The following is a 22444-nucleotide window of genomic DNA, read 5'->3' as shown; positions in this document are numbered from 1 at the left end:
GAGCCAGCTAAACAAGCCCCTTTTCTCATCTCAGGGAAGAATCCACATGGCCCTTTCCAGGGATAGAGCTAAGGATGAAATATATCTTGTAAATCTTCCTCTGCCCATCCTGTGCTGATTATGGCAGGATAGGCCATCATGGCATATGGCATGATATTCATTCACAGATGAAGACTTGTTCCAGAAGAGATTTGAGCTGGGACTAAAAGGAAAGGCAGGATGGAGGAACAGAGCCAGAGGAGTGGTAATTGTTGCCTGGCACCGTTCAGAAGTGGGACTTTTCTTGGAGTACACGGAGGAGTTTGGAAAATTCTGCACACTTTACTGGTCATTAACTCTGCCGAGATAATTATATTTTGTACTCACGACTGGTCATTGCACTGCACACAGCCTTTCTCCTGCCCCGGGTTTTGTGCTGAACCATGCTTTAGCAGAGCAAAGATATTCTGCATATAACTCTACAGCTAGACCAAAACCGGCCATGGCATTAATTCCATGTGATCCCATATCCCCCCTCAAAACGATAGACAGCACCGTTAGAAACAAGTGTTTCCTCCTCACTGGCTGAAGCAATGGCATCTTCCCCCTCCTGTATCCCTCTTACAATTGCAGAAAGGTGAGGGCAACAGCGCGCATGGCTTTTTTTCTGGAGAAGCTACAGCAAGTATTGCACAGACATTGCCGGGGATGGGAGATGGGACCAGAGCTGGAGCTGGCTCAGGCACCAGTATCTAGAAACACCTTGGTTAGCACTACTTAAAGGCCATCATGTTGCTTACACCAATCCCCATTGAAGTGACCAGCACTGAAAACCAGACTAGCATTTCTTCTCTTCGCTTATATGGGGGAAGATATAAATCAGCCCTTCATCTCCTACATCCTTTCAATCAGAGGGCCATTAAGTGTCCTTTCATGCTTGAGCTATGAACTCAAGGCCCTCAGTAGTGACCAAAACATGCTGAGTGGATGGTTGGGGGCTTAAGCAAAGTGAGTTGATTGGTCTCAGTTCCCAAAGAAGAGCTACTTACATCATAACAACGTACTGTTCAATCCACCCCTCTGTCCGCAGCTACGGCAGACAAGCCAAGAACTGAACAAGCCATGGTAATTCAACTTCCATCTGACTGCTAAAGGTCCAGGAAGGGGCACTTGTGCGTAGGGATAGACACAAGGAGGGCATGGATAAGGAAAGCTTGTGTGGTTTCTAGATCAGCTTTGGCAAAACAGAAGTTTGGAGTCTCCTAGAGTTTCCATCTTGCAGCTTCCTTAAGGTTTGGCAGCCATGTCAAATGCCCTTTTTATTTTAACGTCAAGGAAAGCCAAGTCCGTGTAGAAAATACACACTTGAAACTAGACAGAGTTGAAAAATATAGTGGGTATTTTTATTGAGCACCAAAGTAAATCTGCGCACTTCTAAACACAAAGATTAGGCACCGCGACTTCTAGCACTGAATCAATCTTTGCAGCAAAACCCCAGCCAGTGAGAGCTGGAAGTACTCCTCACTAATGAGCGTGTACTGTTGTATGAGAAGTGTATCGTAGCACCAAGACACGCTTTAAAATGGCACTAAACACAGCATGGGAAAAAGAGACATAATCAAAAAGCTAACAGTGCCAATTTCCAATCAAGCTTCGTCGTGCTGCTCTTAAAAACATTTTTTCCAGGGCAGAAATAAGAAATCAGGAACATGTATGGGACAGTCGACAATATTTGTACAAGCGTTAGGAACTTTATGATTGAAAGTCCGGCGTTCGTACAGATCTCTACAGCTTTCTACTGAGGCTGGCAAACCATAAGACCTTTAAAAGAGCAACACAGCACCAACAGAAAGGCCGACTTCTCTCTCGGCGCACAGTGAATATTCAAAGGTTCATTATTTTATCAGCTTTCTTTCTTTACAGTCAATTTATTTCTGCTCCGCCGCTCCTATCTAGCAAATTCAAATATATGCTTATCTATGCTTATTTATACTTGAAGTTCAAGCAAACAGATAGCTCAAATTAAGTACATGCTTAAATGCTGTCTGGGATTAGACGGCGGCCTAGATGCTTGATCTTGTAAGGCCTTCAACAAGCAAGACAGCAAGTGTCTAGGCTCAAAAAACCTTCCATCTCCTTGATCAGTGGTCACTGTGAGTGTTAAAGAGCCAATCAAAAGACTAGTGAAAAGTTTCATGAATATTATTACTGGATTTTCAGCATTTTTCAACATTTGATTTTTTTTAAAAGAATTAAAAAAAAACCCCCATCAAATGTTGACCAATTCTTTAGCTGACTGAAAAATATTACACGAAAAGAATTGCTCAATTTTTTTTGGTTGCAAAAAATGGAAAATTATTTTTTACAAAAAGTCAAGCAATTCTCTGAGCACCGTTCAGAATCGGGATCTCCAGTAAGATTTCTGTGATATACAGTTTGAGGTGTTTTGTGGTATCGGTGGAACCTGTCTTTAATGCAGAGGCATGTTTTAAAAGTAGAGGTAGTACAAGATAGTAGCACTTTGATAGAGTATATTTAGACTGGATCTACTGGATATTATAATACCAAATCTATCTAATGGCAGCTAAGCTGGGGAAAGGAATTTTGTCCGAAAAAACAAGTGGAGGAAATATCCTTATGTGCCTAAAATAGGTATGTTCAAATATAATTGTGCCTTTAATAACTTCAGGTAAATGCAGAGACTCAGCCAAGCAAATACAATCTACTGTATGTAGATGTTTAGGAAAAGAAGGAACTGTAAACTCATTCCTCTGTAAGGCAATAGCTCTGAGGTATGTGCCTCTACGAATAAAAATAATCAGCATCTCTCATCTCTGAGTTGGCTTCAGTCACATATATTATTACATGCAAAGTCTCATATGTTTATACAGGCCCCTGAGCTTGGTACCTATATACTTTGAAAACACCAACATGCATTTGCATGGATATTACAATATGGAGCAACCACTCATCCGATAACATGCCATATTTATCTATGTACATGGGACATGGGCAAAATGTTTGTGGAAATATTGCAGCCACTAATTCTGAATGCGAGTCAAAGTGAAGAGTCAGAAGTTGGGTTGAGTGCGTTATTCCAAAAGAAACCAAGCCGTTACAGAGCCCTCTCCATTTTACTAACATTGATCACTAGAAAGAAAGTCTGAGGCCCAGACAGACATAAGGATTTGTGGAAGGAAGTACAAAGGACCTGATTTCCTCTAAGCAGCTTCCTATTTGATGGGGACTCGTACTGCAGCAATTAATTTGCCCGTTCATTTGCATCTCCAATTGGTGTGGCCACAAATTGGGCTGTTATAACTGTCAGTACATAAGCTCCAGCACAGTTTGCATTCTGCAGATCTTATTTTGCCAACACAAACTGGCACGTCCTAAAAATAAAGGGAAGACTTTCATGTTCCCCAAACGCTCCAATACTTTTTGTGATAAAATGTTTGGGCGAACCATTCCGTGCACAGGGGTGTAGGAAAGGCAATGGTTTTTTGGATCAATGCATTTCCCACAGGTCCTTGGTGCTTAAATCAATCAGCTGCTTAAACCCATCATAGAAATAGCCTTTGCTTTGAAGTTTATATCCAGGCTCAGCCTTCCTTAAGTCAAGAGGATTTCAGATCCAAGGTTCTGGCTTGGGCTCATTTCTTAGCTTGTTCTGGTTATTAACAGAAAAAGAAAGCTTTCAGGATTTTTTGCTTGTTGGTTTAGAAAAGGAATGATATAATGTGGTACCCTGTGACAGCAGGGGGCTGGACGTAATGACCCATGAATCCCTTCCAGTCTCCTGTTCTGAAGTGCTAAACTATACAAGGAAATGTTCAGTACTTCTACTTCCACCTTCGCCATGTAGGGATTCGAGACCCAGGGGAATAAATGTTGGCACAGACTGTACTTCCCAACAGAGCACCACAATAGACACCCCTCACCTCATGTTAAAAACACACATGTACCTATTATGCTAAATTATAAAAAGCTACCGTGATTCACTGGAGGAAATCCATTCTTCGGAGTTCACTTTCATTAGGGAACATCTTCAAGTTATGCACGCTGTTGATAAATCAGCGGCCAATGGCTTCCCTTACAAGTAAGAGAACTTTTGAGCTGTGTTAAAACAACCTATGTGCAGTATGTAGGTCATTCCCTGTATTCATTGCACGCACTTCACAAAAATCAATCAAGCTGTAGATACCTAGAGCCTTGCTCTGAACTCATCTACATCATTTTTAGACCAGTGCTACTGCTGAGTTATATCCATGGAATTGAAATCAGAAGCAGTCCTTTAATATGCATTACAGTGTGCGTGTCTATACATGCATTAATGCACCTTAGGTACTGCACATTTAGTTTAGTACTTCCTTAATAAAGTACTAAATGCTCAATACTGAAAGTTACTCTGTAGTAGTGCTGGTGCATGGTTATTTGGTGATGTTTACTGTGCATTAGCTTAATAATACCGCGCAGTAGGCTATTAGCACATTTTTTGCCATGACACACTACTACGCAGTGACGTTAGGCTAATGTGCAGTAAGTGTCTCATGTAGACGCACCCAGTGTGTACTCTTCTGATTTGAAAATGAATTTCAAAGTGATTCTCTGTGCAGCACAGAGTGATTATCTGTGCAACGCAGCACGGTCCGTTTGTAGAGGAGCTGCTTCTAAGGGCTGTGGTTTCTTTTGAGGGACTGAAACTGTCTTTCTTGCATAGCGCAGTTCTTCTGTTGACAAGTGGCAGAGATCAGGGAGATGCTGAATGGACACCATTGGCGATGTAGGGCAAGAGTTCTCCTGGAGTGGACAACTACGGGGTATATCTTTCATTTAAAGCTTCTTATCACCTAGGTCCCACTGCGTGAAAAATCAAACAAAAAAGGCAATTAAAATCTTAGCCACTGATGTGATGTTTGCACAGAACATGCCCCTACATGTCCATACGACCTCAACCACACGACTCTCACCAAAATTTAGTGACAAGAGATTTAACTCGTATTTGTAACCGGTGCCTTATTGCTGTCACTTCTCATTTTGAAAGATAAAGAGTAGAGAGGGTCAGGGTTTGAGAAAGAGACATGTGAGTTAAAATCATGTGCTGTATAAAACACGAGAGCATGTAGTAGTATTAAAAACAACCGACACCATTTGGATGCAAATGTTTAAGCTTTGTCTAAAAGATGGTTTGAAAGTCCCCCCAAATTCTGCAGCCATTTTTCATCCTCACAATGTATTCTCAATGGAAAAAGAAAGCCCATAAATGTCAGAGGTTCTTTAATTTTGTGCAAGTGAAACAAAAGGAGAAAGCCGGATGAATTGCACTAGGAGTAGAGTGCAGAGATCTCTCTGCAATGCAGGCTGACCTTGGGAGGGTTAAAGACACCTCCTATTTATCAGCCGATGCCTTCCAGTGCATCTAGTTCACCTCTGTGTAGGACACCCACTTTAAGTCCTAAGGTGCACATACTTTACCTGTCTTTAAAAAGCCAATTGAAGAACATCCATAAAAAAAACCCTGTACTAGTCACGTAGTATCCCATAGCTCTCAATATCACATAGGTGTCCGTATGCTTAGATGGTACTTACTTGGACATCTCTGTGGTTAACCTAAGTGCTTCTGCTGCTGTTTCACATAGCCGACCACATTGTTGGAATTACTCCCTGTAGAACAAACCTTGGCACAATTAATTATGCCTTTTTTTAATGAAGAATCCTTAAAAAAAAAAAAAAAAAAAAGATCTCTAGCTCTATTTTGAATGAGCGCTGTGTTATTTTGCAGCTCTTTGGTGGAAGTGTTGTACCAGTGATGCAGTTAAGGTTGGGGAGCATATCTAGCCCTGGGTTATTGATGTTAAATCAGCTAGGAAGCATAGGTGTAAGAAGGCGGGTTGGGACCTGAAATGACTGTTATGTTTTAGATCTGAGGTGTGTTGCACGTCTGAACTCAGGCACGGACTGAGGCACACAGGCCGTGTCTACACGAGACGCTGATGGTGCAGTTGCTACTGCACAGTCATTTAGTACTTGCACAGCCAAGGACTAAATGACGGCGCAGTAACCGGCATGACTGCACAGTAGTGTCCCCATGCGGCTTCCTGGTGATGCTGATGGCACAGTAGCTCGTTCCTACTGCGCTGTAGCATCACATCACGGTTCGTGCCCTGCGACGCTACTGCGCAATAAATGTCTTGTGTAGACGCAGCCACAGAGAAGCCTCTAAAGCATCTCTCCCTATTATGCCTGGCTCCTTCCTTTCATAAACAGCCTCCTAAACAAACTGACCCATGCAAAGCTCAGCAATAGAAAAGATTCAGTGCTGATGTCTTACCAAAATATTCCTTGTAGTATTTATGCCTTAGGTTGCGGCTATCTGGAAAGCAAGAAGATGGATTATGAGAACATGTCTCCTGAACTATTTCCCATGGCTTAAATCTTTGGCCTGGTGCATTGCCTGAGAACGTCACGGGTGAATGACACTTGGGCTAGGATTATCCTCTGATCCCCAACACATCTGTAGCTGCTGCCAGTACTGGTGTCCGCAGGCCTCTGTGGAGCTCCCCCAGTGGATCCACGCAGCCACCGTTATCCCACATAGTCTGAGTTTTACGACATCTACGCTGAACTCTATTAGTCGTAAGGAATTGCACTTTCTTAAATAGGAGGCGTTGATTAAAGAAGACATAGCTACAATCTCAAGACAATATCACTGGGTTCGGAGGCATGGGGGCAGACTGGTTATGGCATCTTGCTATGGATCACTGAAGGCTGCCTCAGGTGCAAATCAGTACCTGGTCATTTGGGCTGGGGGAGGAGACGGGGGCCAAGGGCAGCCCAACACGATGCTAACAACATCCCTTCCTTCTTTGTTGCTAGCTGTTGAATCTGATGTGCTTTATTCACACGAGCCCAATGGGTATCTAGGCTTGAGTGGTCTTCTGAGCCAACAGGTTTCTCTGCAACTCGAATTTGAGCTTGGGATCTGAACACACATATATCTGGAGCCATTTCAAAAGGGCAGCAGCTGTTATGTTCTAGCTGTTACATGTAGATAATTGAGGAAAGACACAAAACTGCTCCAACTTTAACCTTGGATGAAGCTCCGAAAGTATGTGCGTTCATACCTGTGATCTCCTTTGTTTGCTAGGATCACATTATACATGAAAAACTCCAGAGAAATTATTAGGACACCATAATTATGGGATCATATAATTATACATATAATTATGGATCATAGGACATGAATAAAAAATATTAAGGAGGACATTAAAAAGGAAAGTAAGCAGAAAATCTACAGCTTCTTTCATAGACAGGGTCCAGTGTGACGTCTCTGCAGCTGTTACTGTGATGCAGTAAGAATAGGGACTGTTAATGCTTTGAGCCCGTGATGATTTGTATCCTAGTATATGCACATATCTTTCACAGAAGCTGCACACACTTTTACAGGTTTTTAAATGTCTTGGAAAATAAATCAGCCTTTCTGAGCTCCCTTGTTGGCAAACACTAGTGTATTTGACTCCAAAAAGCAAGGACCCATAGTCAGAGGGCAGAAAACGATGTCAATCATGATTGTCTGCTGTAGTTTTATCACTTTAATATTAAGGCTGACCATCCCATGCAGAAGGGAATAAATGCGTTCCTGCCAAAGATGTAATGGATGGACATGGACATGCCTGTGTAGAACAAACATGCAGGGATGACTCCACAGCTGCTGTAAGTTAATATAGATTAAAGTCAAGATTTTAATTAGGCTACACTCATTTACACCAGCTAAGGATATGGCTCACAGTCCAAAATGCCATGTGCTGTGCACAGAATAACAAACAGGGCTGCTATAAGGAGTTACTTGTGGGACGGCTACTGAAAACTACCAAGCAATTGCTTCCTTTTGAGCTCCATGAGGATATAAATACTATCACCTCCCAAGAGGTCCTTAAAGATCATGTAGAAGAGGTGATGTACTGATTGTGCCCTTTATATTTTTCCAAGGCTTCGGTTTAGTTCTCTCTAATTTAAAGCATCTAATCTCTCAATTAAAGTTTTTTTTCCCAATTAAGTGATTTCATTCCTTGCATCCTCTTGGTCTCAAGTATTGCACTTGGATGATGAAGCGAACATACTGCAAAAGCTAGCCATAAAAACATATGCTCCAAATTCTGTCTCCGCTTTCATATTGGCCATCCGCTGATCTTAAGCACAAACCAATGGCTTGATCAACAGCATCATGACCACGGGACTCTTGCTTCTTGAAGCACCCACTCAACTGAGACACAAGAAATGGAGGGATAGCAGAGGTGATAATGTACAGCCTTCTCCAAAGCAGAGGCCTTTTCTTTTGGGGGTTGGAAGTGTAATGCCTCCAGAAGCAGCCTTGAGGAGGCTAGAAAGGTCAGATTTGTGGCTAGAGAAAACTGGCATTAAAGATGGAGGAAATGCAAACCTAGGAACCCTACGTTACCTAACCCGATATTTTGAAAGTCTCTACCTCAGGGCAGAGGTGTCCCTCAATGTAGTCCCTTACAATATGAGCAGAAAGATGTTTTCTAATGAACTGACCAGGATTTCCACGTTGCTTGATGCATTGTCCCCTGTTGGGGATCCCTTCGGCTGTGTTGCCAGGATTAATGATGTGGCATTCGTATCCTGTTGGACAATGCAGAGGCTCATCTCCATCCTCAGTAGTGCTGCAGGCCTCAGCTGGAAAATAAGTCCCCAAGTCATAAACTTAGACTGTACTAACTTGGAGAATCAGACAGTAACATGGCGGTGTCCTTTTCTAGCCCCTCACAGCCAGTTATCCCAAGGTGCTTCCCAAGCCCTGAACATCTACAGAGAGGTTGGCAGAGAATGGCTTTGACACATCCCTGGAGCCTCTTGCCCCTGACAGTGGCCAGCATCAGATGCTTCAGGGCAAGGTGAAAGAACCCCACAAAAGGCAAAGGAGAGAGAAAATTCTCTCATTACTATGCCTCACCTTCTCCTCTAGCAGAGAGAAATTAGCTTGAACCCCAAGTCAGGTTTTCCAAGTCCTTCAAGAACAGTTGACTAGCTCATTCAACCCCAAAAGCAGGTAATTGTAGGCTCGCTGCATCCACTTGGAAAGTACAGCAGGGTTAGGAGCCTTCCTGGAAGACCTCATGCCTGCATTTCTCCATACAAACTTGCTTTCTACGGGCAGTCACGCATGCATGGGAAAGACATAATCACATGGGCGACTAACATTGAGGCCAGAATCTGAATGTCTGAAACCCCAAGGTCTAAAAGATTGGCTGAAGGTCATCAAAGTTGCCCAAATCAGGGCTGGGATGAGTTTTGTGCAGTTCCTGTCTTCTATAGCTGAGGGCAAAAACCTTCCTCACTGAGTGCCAGAGGGCACCTCCCCAGGCACTGACATTAGCCATGCATCTCCAATACAGATGGAAGGGAAGAATTTTGCCCCTGCTCAGGAAGCTTCATTTAATGGACAATTAATTTACAGGAAGTCTCTTTCCAGGCTAACAGTGATTGATTGCCTTTGTTACACAATGCAGATGAAGTGGTGTTACAGAAAAACTTGAGGCGCTGAACTGAGACCACAGCCTCTCCAAAACTGCTTTGGGAAGGGATGATTGATCAACACTGAGCTGCATCTCGCTAGGGTTGGTTGAAAGCTGGATTATCGGTTCCCAGGGGAAAGCCTGATTTTATTTTCCTCCCTCCTTTCGAAACGGTTTGTTTTGAAAATTTCTAAACAAAATTTGACTGATGGAGCCCATGCTTTGGCTGATCTGTAGCTAAGCCCCCAAATTCATATGAGCCTGACTTGCTGCAGGGAAGTCAAGAGCACTCCCAGAGTCTCCGGGACTCCAAGTTCCCCCCAATCCCATGAACCATGGACCCCAGCCTCTCCAGCAGCCTGTCAGATGAATGAGTAGGAAACCTGCCTATGTCATAGATTTCATAGACATTAGGGCTGGAAGGGACCTCGGAAGATCATCGGGTCCAGCCTCCTGCCCCAGTGGCAGGAAGTCAGCTGGGGTCAAAGGATCCCAGCAAGATATGCATCCAAATGTTTCTTAAAAGAGTCCAGAGTAGGTGCTTGCACCATCTCTGGAAGGAGTCTATTCCAGGCCTTGGGGGCTCGGACAGTAAAGAAGTTTTTCCTTATGCCCAGCTTAAAATGGTCTTGGAGGAGACTTGCTGGAAGTCTACCAACAAGAACATATTTCCATAGAATATTTCCATTTTGCCAAATTGGCATTTTTTGAGGATCTGTTTTGTTGGACCTTTCCCTGATCTGCTCTATAGCTGACTTGCATGTTTTCCAAACCACAGTCCTTTGTACAACTGTATCCAATACCCAATATTGCGCAGGTGATTAAAATGCCAAGAGTGACACAAGCCGTACCTTGTAACACTTCCTCTGGTCCATCTAACAACCAACCGTTTCCTCCCAGCCAGCGTGGCTTGGGCTGCACCAACCAGTCTAAAACTATTTTTAAAAAAGCACAGTATCAAGGATGAGCAATCATTGGACACACAGTTAGTTTTACAAAACTGATTTCCCCCACCCCGATCAGCACCGTACCTAGACCCCTGGCAGCCCCAAGCGAACTTTTTGTATCAGGCCCCACTTTGCCAGAGAGAATGATAAGAATAATAATAAAAAATACCATTTTCAGGCCCACTTTCTGTCCGGGCCCCGGGTGGCTGCCCAGCCTGCCCCATGCCTGTGTCTGGCCCTGCCCCTGATCAGGCAGCACCTCTTGGAAGGATTTGAATGGGTTTCTTTCAATGAGATCTGCCCTTGTTCAGATTGCCCCTAGGAGCAGCAGCAGCTCCCATCAAGGAGACCTGACTCATGGCGTCACAAAGGTCATAACTTTTGTTTCCTTTGGAGGCATAGTCCCAAACCCCCACTCCTCCCTCTAAACTTAGGGTAGGCTTATCTACCTTCTACTGCCTGCAATTATGCTGGACCTATTTTATTTGCCTCTTGGCAAAAGCACAGACATTTCTATCTGATGCAGTTGGATCATGCAGGCTGCTGTACCTGGAGGGGGTTGCACCGATTCTAGACACGCGTAGATGCATCCGTTGTAACAGCAGCGCTTGTGTCTTTCGCACTCTGAATCTGAGCGGCAGCTGGGCACTTCGCACGCTCGGTCCGGCAAAGTCTGGGGGGGCGGGGGGCAGCGGTCGTTCTTCTGGTAGTGGGCACTGTGAGAATGAAGAGGGTACTCATAATCCTTGCAGAAGAGAAAAAGGGAGAACAAAGATTTGGCATAAGGAGAGTGTGTGGTCAACACCAAACACATTGTAACTTGAAATAGATGGGGTGATGGATAGGACTGTTCATATTTCTTTTTGTTATTGAATAACACCAGTGGTTTGGGTGAGGCTATTTGGGGAAGGAGAAGGCCTCATTGGAACCCCACAACAGCATGGGGGGACCTGGTACCAGTGTGGGCACAGGATTTGGGGTGCATTGACCCCGGCACCAGAGAAGGCACAGTGTTAGGGGTACATAGGCCCCGGCACCAGTGTGGGTGTGGGATTTTGGGGTGCACTGACCCCAGCACCAGAGGGCGCGGTCTTAAAACATCAGGGTGGTCTGGTGCACCTTGGGTGCAAATTTATTTTTGGACTGAGATGCTGTGAGTTCAAGGTTGTTCCCCAACTTTGAACTTGCGTCCCCTTAGCTATGGGGCCAGTGGCCACGCCTCTAGGCCAGGGAGGCCAGGTGCCAGAATGGAGCAGAAAAAGGGGCCATGAGCCTCAAGACAATGAAAGGCTAGAGCCTCATAGTCAAACCCTATTTGGTGGGTTTAGACGGGGAGGCCTAGCTAGAGAAAGAGCAGGGTCAAGCCCTGTGGAGGTGAAAGACCCCAACATACGAAATACAATAGGCAGTTTCCTGCTTACAAGAACATCAGCATAATAATTTCCATTAAGACGTGGCAGGAAAGTAGAGAGCGGGACATAAGAACCTTAAAGGGGACTCCAAGGGCGCCCCACGTAAGGTGCAGATTAACAGGGAAAGTGGTGCTGGGGAGGGCAACCTGTTACAAACCCCATGGTACATTCAGCCTGGGAAAAACCTGCTTCCTCCTCCCCTTCACCTTCTACAGGAAGCCAAGAGCAGGAGGAATGGGATTTGTAAAGGATGGGAGGAATCTCCCTATTTTTTATTTTTTATTTTGCTGATGCTCCTGCAGCCTCAACTTTCTCACTCCTCTTGTGAGTGGCCCAGTATAGTGGCAATAATAATGGCTCTGGGTCCAATGATCACACCTATCTCTACACGGCTATACAGACAGACTTGTAGCCCTCAGCTTTTGTGAGGCGCCATTTTATTTGGCACCGGCTGTCCCCTTGGATCCCCAAAGCAGTTGAAGAACTGTGGTTCCCACCAGAAAGGAGAAAAGCTTTTCCCTGAGTCCAAATATGTTGGCTCAAATCCTATTTCAGGCTGTAGTGGAGGAGCATACAGTACAACCCCAGAATGATGGGTTTGCTCATATGCACACACCAAACTGGAATGAAACCTTTCTTGAAAACTTTCAACCCTCCACTGTTGGTGTCCTGGTCCATGGGCTGTTAGAGCAACCTGAGTGTAGCTCTTTCATGTAGCTGCTACCTACTGTAAGGCGTCAACTGAGGAAGTGGACAACGAAGGAAATTCCAGCTGTGTCCTTTTCCCCAATCACATACATTTTCCTCATGGAGAAAATTTGCTGTTGGGTGTGTGTTATTGGGTTGCTCTAGAGAGGTTATGCCAATAAGGTTAGCTACCCTATGGCTTTGAGTCATAAGGGGTGGCTCTGCTACTGAAGCAGTCGTTCTGTGGCTAGCTATGCCAGCCTTCGAGCAGTTTTATGCCAGCAATACAGTACAAAGCAACCTAAGTTCAGGGGAGAACTGGACCCATCGTCTAAATACTGCACCTCAGTCTCATTGCATGTGCCAATGAACTCTCTCGGGAAAGCTGGGGTTACATTACGTTGGTTTCCAGAGGCAGTGCATGCCAAGTGGGCACACACTGGGCTTCGTTGCGGTCCTCCTGGGCAGAGTCCTGAAGTGATAGGGTTTTACCCAGTGTGCACTCTCAGAAGGGCGTCCTTCCCTGTAATATCTGTGCATCAGTGACAAAAAGCCAAGTTCTCTACTGCACGCTACCACCACGGCCAGGATATTTTCCGGGAGGCTTTGGGGAAAATTCTACCCCCAGGGGACAGAGACGCTTAGAGTGACATTGATGTCTCCTTCTCTGCATGTTTCCAAATCAGCACTAACCTGAGACTCAATAATGCTTCTGCAGAGCAAATATTTGCCTTTGAGATACAGTTCACTGCTTCAGACACTTGCAAAATACAAGTCCTCAGGGGAGATACCAAAAGGCTCCCCTGTAAGACTTACGACTTCTGCCTCAAATGTATAAGGGTGAGTGCTATGCTTTTATTATTCAATGCACCCATAGGTTTAATGCATATAAACCGTTCCCCGTGATCTGCACCTAACAGAACTTTATCAAGAGTTTAACCTCCTTTCTCTGGTCTGGGGGTGTATGGGAAACTGCCTTTTTTCCAAATGGGAGCAGAAAAAGATTTCCAGTTCACTCTCTCCTCTCCTTTCCCAAAGCATATAGACAGGGGGTACAGGTTAAGTGGGATTTTTTTTATGGAGCCTTTCATTCAAATATTATTATCACTCAGTATGTAAGGAAACATCAATTTGGGGAGCTTTGCTGCAGTTCTTTTAGATTCCAGTAGATGGCCTCAATTTGCAACAATTGAGTTATTTGCAAGATGCAAATAACTAGGTCAATTAATTTTGGAATTAGCTTCTTCTACTATGTGTCCTTATTGTTACAAATGAGTGAAGTGATTTTAAAATGTAATCAGGACAAAATACATGGTTCCCTCAGCAGTTAGAATGGTTAATTGTACAAAACGAGCACAATTTGACAAGCGATAATGATATTTATTTGTAATGCTGATGCAATAGATGTACTTCCATTGTCTTTGCAATGGGCCACCCATAACATATAGTTACAACGATATAGTCTTTGTTCCTTTATTAAAGCCAATCTTATTCATTTGTATTACAGCAAGAAAAAAAACCAGACTCTCTCGTGTCCAATTGCCCACTGATTGAATTGCATTTAATTTAATTACCCCGGAATTTCAAGGCAACCTCAGCAACATGAAATATAAATAGATAGACAATTTGAACTTGTAAATCAGGGAGTGTGGGAGGAGAAATCCAGAATATGGTTTGCTTTTTTTTTTAACTGGATGAATGGTGAAGGGAAAAGATTCAGTTTCTAATATTTCCATGGATGAAGCATCAAGCTCCATTCACACTCAGACAGGTTCTCATGTGCTGACTAGTAACAGTGCCATATCTTGGACTAGCACTTACTCAGGGAACAGTGCGCTACTCAGTTCCCCATTATAGGTCATATTATTAATAATTAGTAATGCTAATTTCAATTTGCAGTTGACTTTATTTTCAAAATGTTTAAAAAAATATTTTTTTTAAATGAAAATATAAGCATATTTCCCTCCCCCCGCAATCCATTTTATAACCAGAGATGAGAGTTGTTCAGAATTCCTCATTTAGGAAGTTATGAATTTCAAAATCCAAAAAAAAAATCAAATGTATATATATATTTTCATTTTAAAATGAGTGGGGGTTTTTTTATTCGTAAGCTATTTTTGTTTCTTGGACCAGGTCTCTTGACAATTTATGGGCTTTGGGGTAAACAGTGGATATCACTGAAATTGTTTGGGAATCTCAAAGGTTTCACAGATGTTAACGAGGATGTTTATTCATTTTGACATTTGTATATTAAGTTCCTTATTTGTTATTTTATTTAAAATGTTATTCAACCTATACCAGTCAATACTATGACTGGTATAGACTGAAACGTATTGACCCAAACTCTGGTGAATACTACAAATTGTGACATTAAGCAAATGACCGTGATTGATTCACTGATGTTTCATTCACTGGAAATGAAAGATTCACAATGAACAGGTCACTGTAATGAATGCAGTTTTCTTTTTGGAACAATGTGAGCTCTGAGGCCAACAATTCCCAAAGTGACTTTCTTTTACTTGTCCTTTCCCCCTGGTTTTTTTTTTTTAGTTCTCCTATTGGTCTGAATCGATCTCTTGAAACATTGACTTCAGAAGACTATGTTTTATAAAACTTTTATGAAATATATATGCTGCCAGTGCTTCAGAGGATTCTGAAGAAAAATAGCAAATAAAAAATGTCTCCATTTTTTTTTTACTAACTCTGCAGTGGTTCCCGTTTCAGATTATGGATTTCATGATGGCCTACTTTAAAGCTCTCCTAGGATTTATATTTTGACTTGCAGCATGACTTGGATTTTTAAGTTTTACAGACCCTGGCAAGTCATAAAATTTCTGCATTTGAGGATATTTTTTTCAATCCAGGAGGCAAATTTCTGTTTCCCAGGAGACTTATGAACACATTTTAATAGAAATTTCTGCATTAAAGACAGCCAGGAGCTAGTTGAGACAGAACAAATGAGGAGTTCATCTGAGGAACACAGAAAGCCAAGAGCAGCCTGATGAAGAGATATCTGAATGAAGTCTCTTTATTTTAAAGTGTTCACTAAATCCCGTGTCCTTCCAATAACAAATGACGGATGTGACCTGCCTAATAAAAATTCCATATAGCCCTTATATTTTTCTCATCTGGTTTGTCTCTAAGCCCAATTTCTGCAACTTGAATTCTAAGTAGGTTTCCACCCCAAACAAGGATATTATAGCATAATATTACTCCTATGAGAGAGCTTTCTAATAAAGTTTTCATTGACAGAGATTTCAGGCTACATTCTCATCTGGTACAAATCTGTGTATCACTGAAGTCAATGGGGCTGCACTGATTGACACCCAATCTGCCTGTATGACTCTTTAATGGTTAGTGCTTCCTCCCATAACTCTAGATGTCGGCCTTAGTGAGGCAGTGTGCAGGGCTCAACCAAGTCTGGTCCTCGAGTCAGCGAGTGTTGCCATTGACTTCAATGGAAGCAGTGAGAATGGTATGATTTGTTCAGCCAGTGGCCCCAAGCCAGCTTTTCCTCTGAAACAACAAAAAAACCCCCCTTCATTCTTCATTATTCAGAGAAACAATAAGGACTGTGGGGGTTCGACCAGGTGATGCTTCAGGCCCTTTCCAACCCTAGGATTCTAGGAAGACAATATGTCTACACACAGGAAACTGGAGGATAGGGTTATTGGCCTTATCCTATCTCATATTTAGAAGAAAAGATATTAAAGATCAAAGATCATAGAAAAGCAGAGCTGGAAGGGACCTCACAAGGGCATTTGGTCCAGCTTCCTGCTCAAGGCAGGATCATCCCTGATTTAATCATCCTAGCCAGACTGAAACTGGACAATCTGGATCTGAGGGATGCTCAGATGAACTCAAGCTCCCAGTGTGACACAGTGGCCAGAAGGATTAATGGCATCCTTGAACATGCGGGGCAGTATTGAGTGGGAGTATGAAGGCTATGGACATCAGAACCATATTTGGTTCTGATGTCCATATTCAAGAAGGATGTTGATAAATTGGAGAGCATTCCTAGAAGAGTCAAGAGAATAATTAAAAGATTGAAAACCAGGACTTATGGTGGAAGGGTCCACGAGCAAAATACATCTAGCTGTCAAAGACAAGGTCGGGGTGCTTCAATCATGCTCTATAAGCACCTACATGGCAAACAGAAATTGGAGAAGAGAGGGCTCTTCTGTCTAGCAGAAAAAGGCATAACAAGATCCAGGGGTCAGAAGATGATGCTGGACAAAATTGAGCCCAAAAATAAGATAAACATTTTTAATAAAGAGGGAATTTAATTCAAATTGGCTAAGACAGGGCCAGGTTCTCCATTGCTGAAAATCTTTAAATCAAGACAGGATGCTTTTCTAAAAGATGCTCTGAAGTTCACACAGGAATTAACTCAGGAAGTCATAAAGCCTTTGATAGACACAGAAGCGACAGGGTGATCAGAATGGTCTCTTCCGGCTTTATGATTTAGGAATTTATGGAAATATCCTAGACCGCATCTTCTATGCCACATTCATCTGCTGTAGATAATTCTTTCTCAGTCTGAGTAAGTCCAGATGAGTTTGCCAGATCAGTAGCTCCTGGATTAACTGCGGGCAGGAAAAACAGCCCTTTGAAGAACTGCAGGTTGAAGGAAGATGATGTATCCCTGAGGGAACAGGCTTTGTGCTATTGCAGAACAAGAGAGCTGAACAGCAAGTTCTAATTCCCTGTTTTACTGCTTTTTGAGTTCTGAGTACCAATTGCTTTATAGTTTAAGTTGAGCTGCTATTTTGAGAGAGGAGAAGAAGCATCTAATGGGAGTTAAAGCTCTGAAACATCTTAGAAATAATAATAATCATTAATTTTGCCAGGAGTGCAATGAGACATTTAGTAAGCCAAACACTTTTCTTGGTCCATATTGCAAAATTTTGACAAAATGACACTGGGATCCATGGATAGATTGTGAGACAGCTAAGAGGAAGCTAATTTCACACTGACAAATAGCTAGTCATCTTTGAGACGTCATGGTGCTTTTGCTCCAAACTGTTCATGAAATGAAAGCCGTGAATTTTGCAGGCTTCTCGGCTAGGGACAAACATTCAAAAAGCCTGAGCCTGAATTGATTCAATCTTTGCAGGTTAGTCTAACCTGGCTAGGCTGAACCTGTTTGTAACTGTAAAGACATTCTCTCTGGACAGAGGAAATGCAGGCACATGCCTGCAGTGGCTGAGGCTAGAAACCAGGGGGGCTAGAGCAGCCCTCCCTTCCCTTTCATAGTGCTGAGCAGGGAGTGGCCAGGCCCTGGCAGGATGCTTTAATTAGGGAGGGGTTCCCTACCCCTTCTTGATAACAGAGCATTTATCAGCTCTGTTATCAGCATTTCATACCCCATCAGAAAACAAAACCTCTCTCATTAGTTCCAGCTCTTCTTAAACAGCTTTTTCCAAGGAAGGGAACATTCCAAGGAGGGACATCACCACCTACCTGTTGATTAGCTCCAAAAAGCCCTAAGCGGACACTCTCCTCTCTGCCTTGGTCCTGTCTGCCTTACACAGACATCTCAGCATTAGCTAGCACACCACATGCTGGCTACAGTCCACGCTGTGGGAGGGAGGGATCCCTGCTTGAGCAGCGAGTGGTGAGGTGGGGTAGGGGGAAGCCAGGCAGACCCCACTGTACCTGCAAGTCTCTGCTGGAGCTGCAGCCAGGGAGCAGAGGGGAGGAGCCAGCACAGCTCTCTGCCCAGCCCAGAGAGCATGCTGGGGGACTCTGATTTAACTTCAACCAGGAAGGGGTCTGGGACAGACATTGCATAAACCGGTTTGACTCAAATCAGTTAAGTCTGATACTACATTCAGCCAGGTTTATCTCAAACCAGTTTCAGCCATTTTCAAACCGGTTTATGTGCACTGAATGTCTGTTCTGTTACAGGTTGAAACCAGTTTCTGATCACTTGAACCAGTTTACATGTAATGTCTGTCCCTAGTCCTCCTGTTACCCTCTCCTCTCTCTGATTGTCAGGTGGGTACACCACACTTCGCAAATCACCCGGCACTGGGACAAAGTCAGTCTACTCCTGAGCATGTCAGAGTTGCTTCCCCAGGTCTAATATCCTGCCTGTTGTCTTCATGGCCCTGATTCTGATTGCAGCAAGGAAGCTGAAACCAGCCGGTGGGCTCAAACACCTCCCTGTGTGTTTAGAGGCAAGGACTGGGTGCAGAGGTAAAATGAGTCTTATGCTTATGGGCCCAGGAAGACTTCTGCATAAAAAAGTGGATGCCACGTGAGTTTGGCAGGAAACTATTTGAGAGGCAAGAGCAAGTGGCAGTTATGAGCTATTAAAGGGACAAGGCTGAGCTGAACTTTTTAAAGGGGCTATTTTATTGTCTCCCCCCACCCCAAAGCCACATCACAGCATTTTTACCCTGTAAATTCTTTTGCATAAAAATGTTATCGCTTTATTTATTTTTTTGCTTCCAGAGACGTGCTTAGAAGAGTCTTTTGGCCCGAGAACAAGAACACCTGAAACATCAGACAGACACATTCTTAGCCCCACCCTTCCCCACCTCTTCTGTGCAAACATCAGCCCTCTGCCTCTTCAGTTCCCATTTCTGCTTTCCTGCTAACCAGATCTGCAAGATTAGGGTCCTGGGGGCGAATACCTCTGTGCAACCCACTTGTTAAGCACAGAATTGTCTTTCACTCCGTTGCTGGGCAAGAGAAATTTGAGCTCAGCTTAGCAGGATTTTGCAGGAAGTCTCCTGCACTTTTCTGGTTAGTGCTCAGCTCTGACGGCTTGATGAGAAGAGTGAGGCTGGTGCCAGCTGCTGGCCCACGGGCCAGGAGCAGGCACCAGCAAGCAGCATTAATGAACACCTGCCAGGAGCCAGGGATGGCTGCCTGGCATGGCTACTGCCAAGGAACAGGCAAGAGAAGAGAAGGAGGACGGATTCTTTTGTGAGCCACGTAAGGCAAAGCGGCCACTTTCCCTCCCTCTAGTACCTGTTACATGTGGATCCCAGCACTCCACAGTGAAATACCTGTTGTGAATTTAGTGAAATGCGGTATAGATAATCCCCATTTTGTGTCTTGGGTAAAGTGAGTCACCGGGAGATGAAACAGCTTAACCAAGGACACAGCATGTCAGCCCCCCTGCTCTGAGCACTGAACTGCATCCCTTGGCTTTTGCTAGCATATGCTGGCACTTCTTGTCTCATTGCATGACTATTGCCACCTGCAACCCCTTGCCTATTCTGTCCATTCGGGTTTCCCTTTGCCCCCATCCGCAGCCTCTGGATATGCAGGGGGGCTGCTTAGGCCGCTGCTATCGTAACACAAAGTTCTAGGGGAAAACAATCCTAGTTATGTGAAGTTGAATTCATTCCTTATCAACAGATAAAAATGGAGTTCAACATGATTTATCACCATTTCCTTTAAATAACCAGCTGGATAGACTATAATTTACAGCGTAACCGCTAAAAATCCATTTTTTCTGCAAGCATGGGACTCCGAGGATTGTTAATGCTACATGTATTGTTTGGAGTTAAATTATTAAGATGTATAATTAAATATACATTTTAACATATACATACATATACATTTAATATATAATGAAACGGTAGATGTCTGCAGAACCGGCTGGCTGCAGGAATACTGTGAATAAGCTTACAGCACCTTCAGACCCTGTTTCTGGAAAGTTTTTCTAAAGCACAAATGGAGCCGTTTGAAGCGTTCCAATTCTGCTCATTATATAACAACAATAACCAAGCCCCCGAGCTGTGGGAGCTCGTTGGATAGGTCCATAACAGTAGTTCTTCTATATCCCTAATGGCAAGTGATATTTTTTTAAATCTTTCAGAGGAAACAAGTTTATTCATCTTCCTCTCCTTTCCAAAAGGTGTTTCACGACGTCCCCCAAGACCCCGACCCTGCAGCCGGGGGGGGTAATAGTTTAGCACAAGCTGGAGGGAGCCCGCCCAAGAGAGAAAGGCCAAGGCTTCACACACCGGGCACATGAAAATGCGCTATTCCCAATGCCTCCCATGAGTTCACACGCAGTGCTCCCCTCCCCACCGCAGCCGGCTACTCACATCATACTTCTCTGTCAGTTTGAGATGGAGAGCGCGTTTCCAGAGATTCTTTGCAAAGCCTGAATCTGGGAGCAAGATTACGATGCACAAGGCTGTGGCAAAGATCTTGCTACAGACATGCGGCTCAGGCACCAGCTTCTGGCTGCTGGCATCCATCTTCCTAAGGAGAGATAAAACAGGGAGCTGAGCTTTCAAGGATCCAGGCGAGTCCGAGTCCTGGGAGGGAGGGAGGGAGGGAGAGGGCAGACGGCTGGAGTGAGCTGCTCTTTGCTGCGAGGCTTCTGGGCGGGGAGGGAAATATAGAAAGGGTTTGGAGCTCCCAAGCCAGAGCCAGGAGCGGTGGTTGAACTTAATCGCTCCAAGTTAGACGCGGCTCTCTGATCTCGTGTTCGCACACAGCACATGTGCTGCCGGGCTGAGAGATGGGAAGATTATTTTTAGACTTTTGTTCGCAACATCTGGCTTCCTCGGAGAGCTCCTTTCAAAGCCGAGGCAGGGGATCAAATGACAGCTGCGGCAGGGAGGTGGCGGGGGGGATACGGTCTTGGAAGAGCAAGCTGGACAGCTTCCAGCCACCAGCTCCCCCAAACTTCCCAAGGTAATAAGCACTCCCGTGGCGTGCTTCCCCTACACGGGTAGATGCACTGCTCTCCGATTTGGGTTCTCTAGGCTGGTAACTCTGAACATAGAGCTGTTTCCACCGGGGAATTATTGTTCAAAACCTGACAAACGAATGGGTGCTTTAATTGAAACAGTTAAAGCTTTAGATTTCCCAGGCGCCTTTACAATAGGGGAAGACATGGCCTCTAGGGAAACATGAGCCCATTAAGCACTGGGCTTGATTTGGAAATGACATGCTCCGACAGACACGACGTGCATGTATAGACCATGGGATGAACGAGTCCGTGTGCCTGACAAGGGGCGACACTGAGCAACTGGACTTGGGACTGTTACCCTGGGTTATCCTACACCGTCCTGTTTGAAAACTTAATTTCTTAGGATTAGGCATCTAATTAAATATTTAGGCAGATAAATACTGGCTTTATGCCCATCGAACTACACCTAAGAACTTACAGCAACAAATCATTGGCACCAATCTTGAAGCACCAGAGTTTGAAGGTAAGGCTTGTAGCTTAGGTAAAACACAATGATTCGGGATGTGCGGTGATGATGGGTGTCGGTAACAAGGGAAGCATATAGGAGCCAACCCTATTCCCACTCCCCTCAGTGAAGGGGCCCCTTACCAACCATACAAGTGCAACTCCAGCCTAGCCAGAGGCTCCTGCTGGTCCGAGCAGCTGTAGAAGCATCCAAGGAAGGGGTGAAATTGAGGCCCAGTTGGAGCCATCCCACCCCACCTCCCTAGGCACCCCCCCCAAATTTAGTGTAGACCCATGAGGTGCCAATCCCCATTTCACTGTCTGGTCTTGGGAAAAAACTGAGACGGGCCAGCCAGCCACTGCAGCTGCAGAAGTAGCCAAGGCTGTGACCTGTGGGCATTATGGGCACTTGTACACATGACGATTGAGATCCTCTGACAGTTTTGACTGGGTGTCCCTTGCCCTGCGCTGCCTGGCTGTGTGCTCGTGCCCCTTTCTTCCTTTCTCTGACAGTGTAATGTGAATCTCAGGTGTGTAACAGCAGGAGGAACCAGGGGGCAGTTTGTGGAGCTGTGCTGACATGCGGGAAGGCCTTTACAGCTAATCGTCTTAGGGCAATGCCAAACTCTTGCACCAATTCTGCTGAAGTCTTCTTAGTTTAAAGCAAGCTGCACAGTTCCAGTTTGGACCTGCACCTGGGTCCAGGGCATTCCT

General features: G+C 44.4%; 1 protein-coding gene across 7 annotated transcripts in view; it reads right to left on the bottom strand.

Annotated features, from left to right (window-relative positions):
• Positions 1-21122, bottom strand: part of WFDC1 (WAP four-disulfide core domain 1) — a 42667-nt gene extending 21545 nt beyond the window's left edge. Inside the window, exons 1-7 of one of the 7 annotated variants that reach the window (XR_003093838.1) lie at positions 20631-21122; positions 11012-11207; positions 10367-10450; positions 8536-8676; positions 6311-6352; positions 5569-5656; positions 1364-4839 (exon numbers count right to left, since the gene is read on the bottom strand). Coding sequence is in view for 6 of the 7 variants with exons in the window: in XM_025203099.1 (XP_025058884.1) it covers positions 7578-7690; positions 8536-8676; positions 10367-10450; positions 11012-11207; positions 20631-20786 (690 nt within the window). In the remaining variant the exon portion in view is untranslated. The other 6 variants (XM_006022736.2, XM_014519514.2, XM_025203100.1 and 3 more) reach the window with 6 other exon arrangements.
• Positions 21123-22444: the final 1322 nt, after the last annotated feature.

The sequence above is a fragment of the Alligator sinensis genome, unplaced genomic scaffold (assembly GCF_000455745.1).
Source record: "Alligator sinensis unplaced genomic scaffold, ASM45574v1 scaffold228_1, whole genome shotgun sequence".
NCBI lineage: Eukaryota > Metazoa > Chordata > Crocodylia > Alligatoridae > Alligator > Alligator sinensis.
The sequence above is the reverse complement of the archived record's forward strand: the minus strand, read 5'-3'. Positions and strand labels throughout refer to the sequence as shown.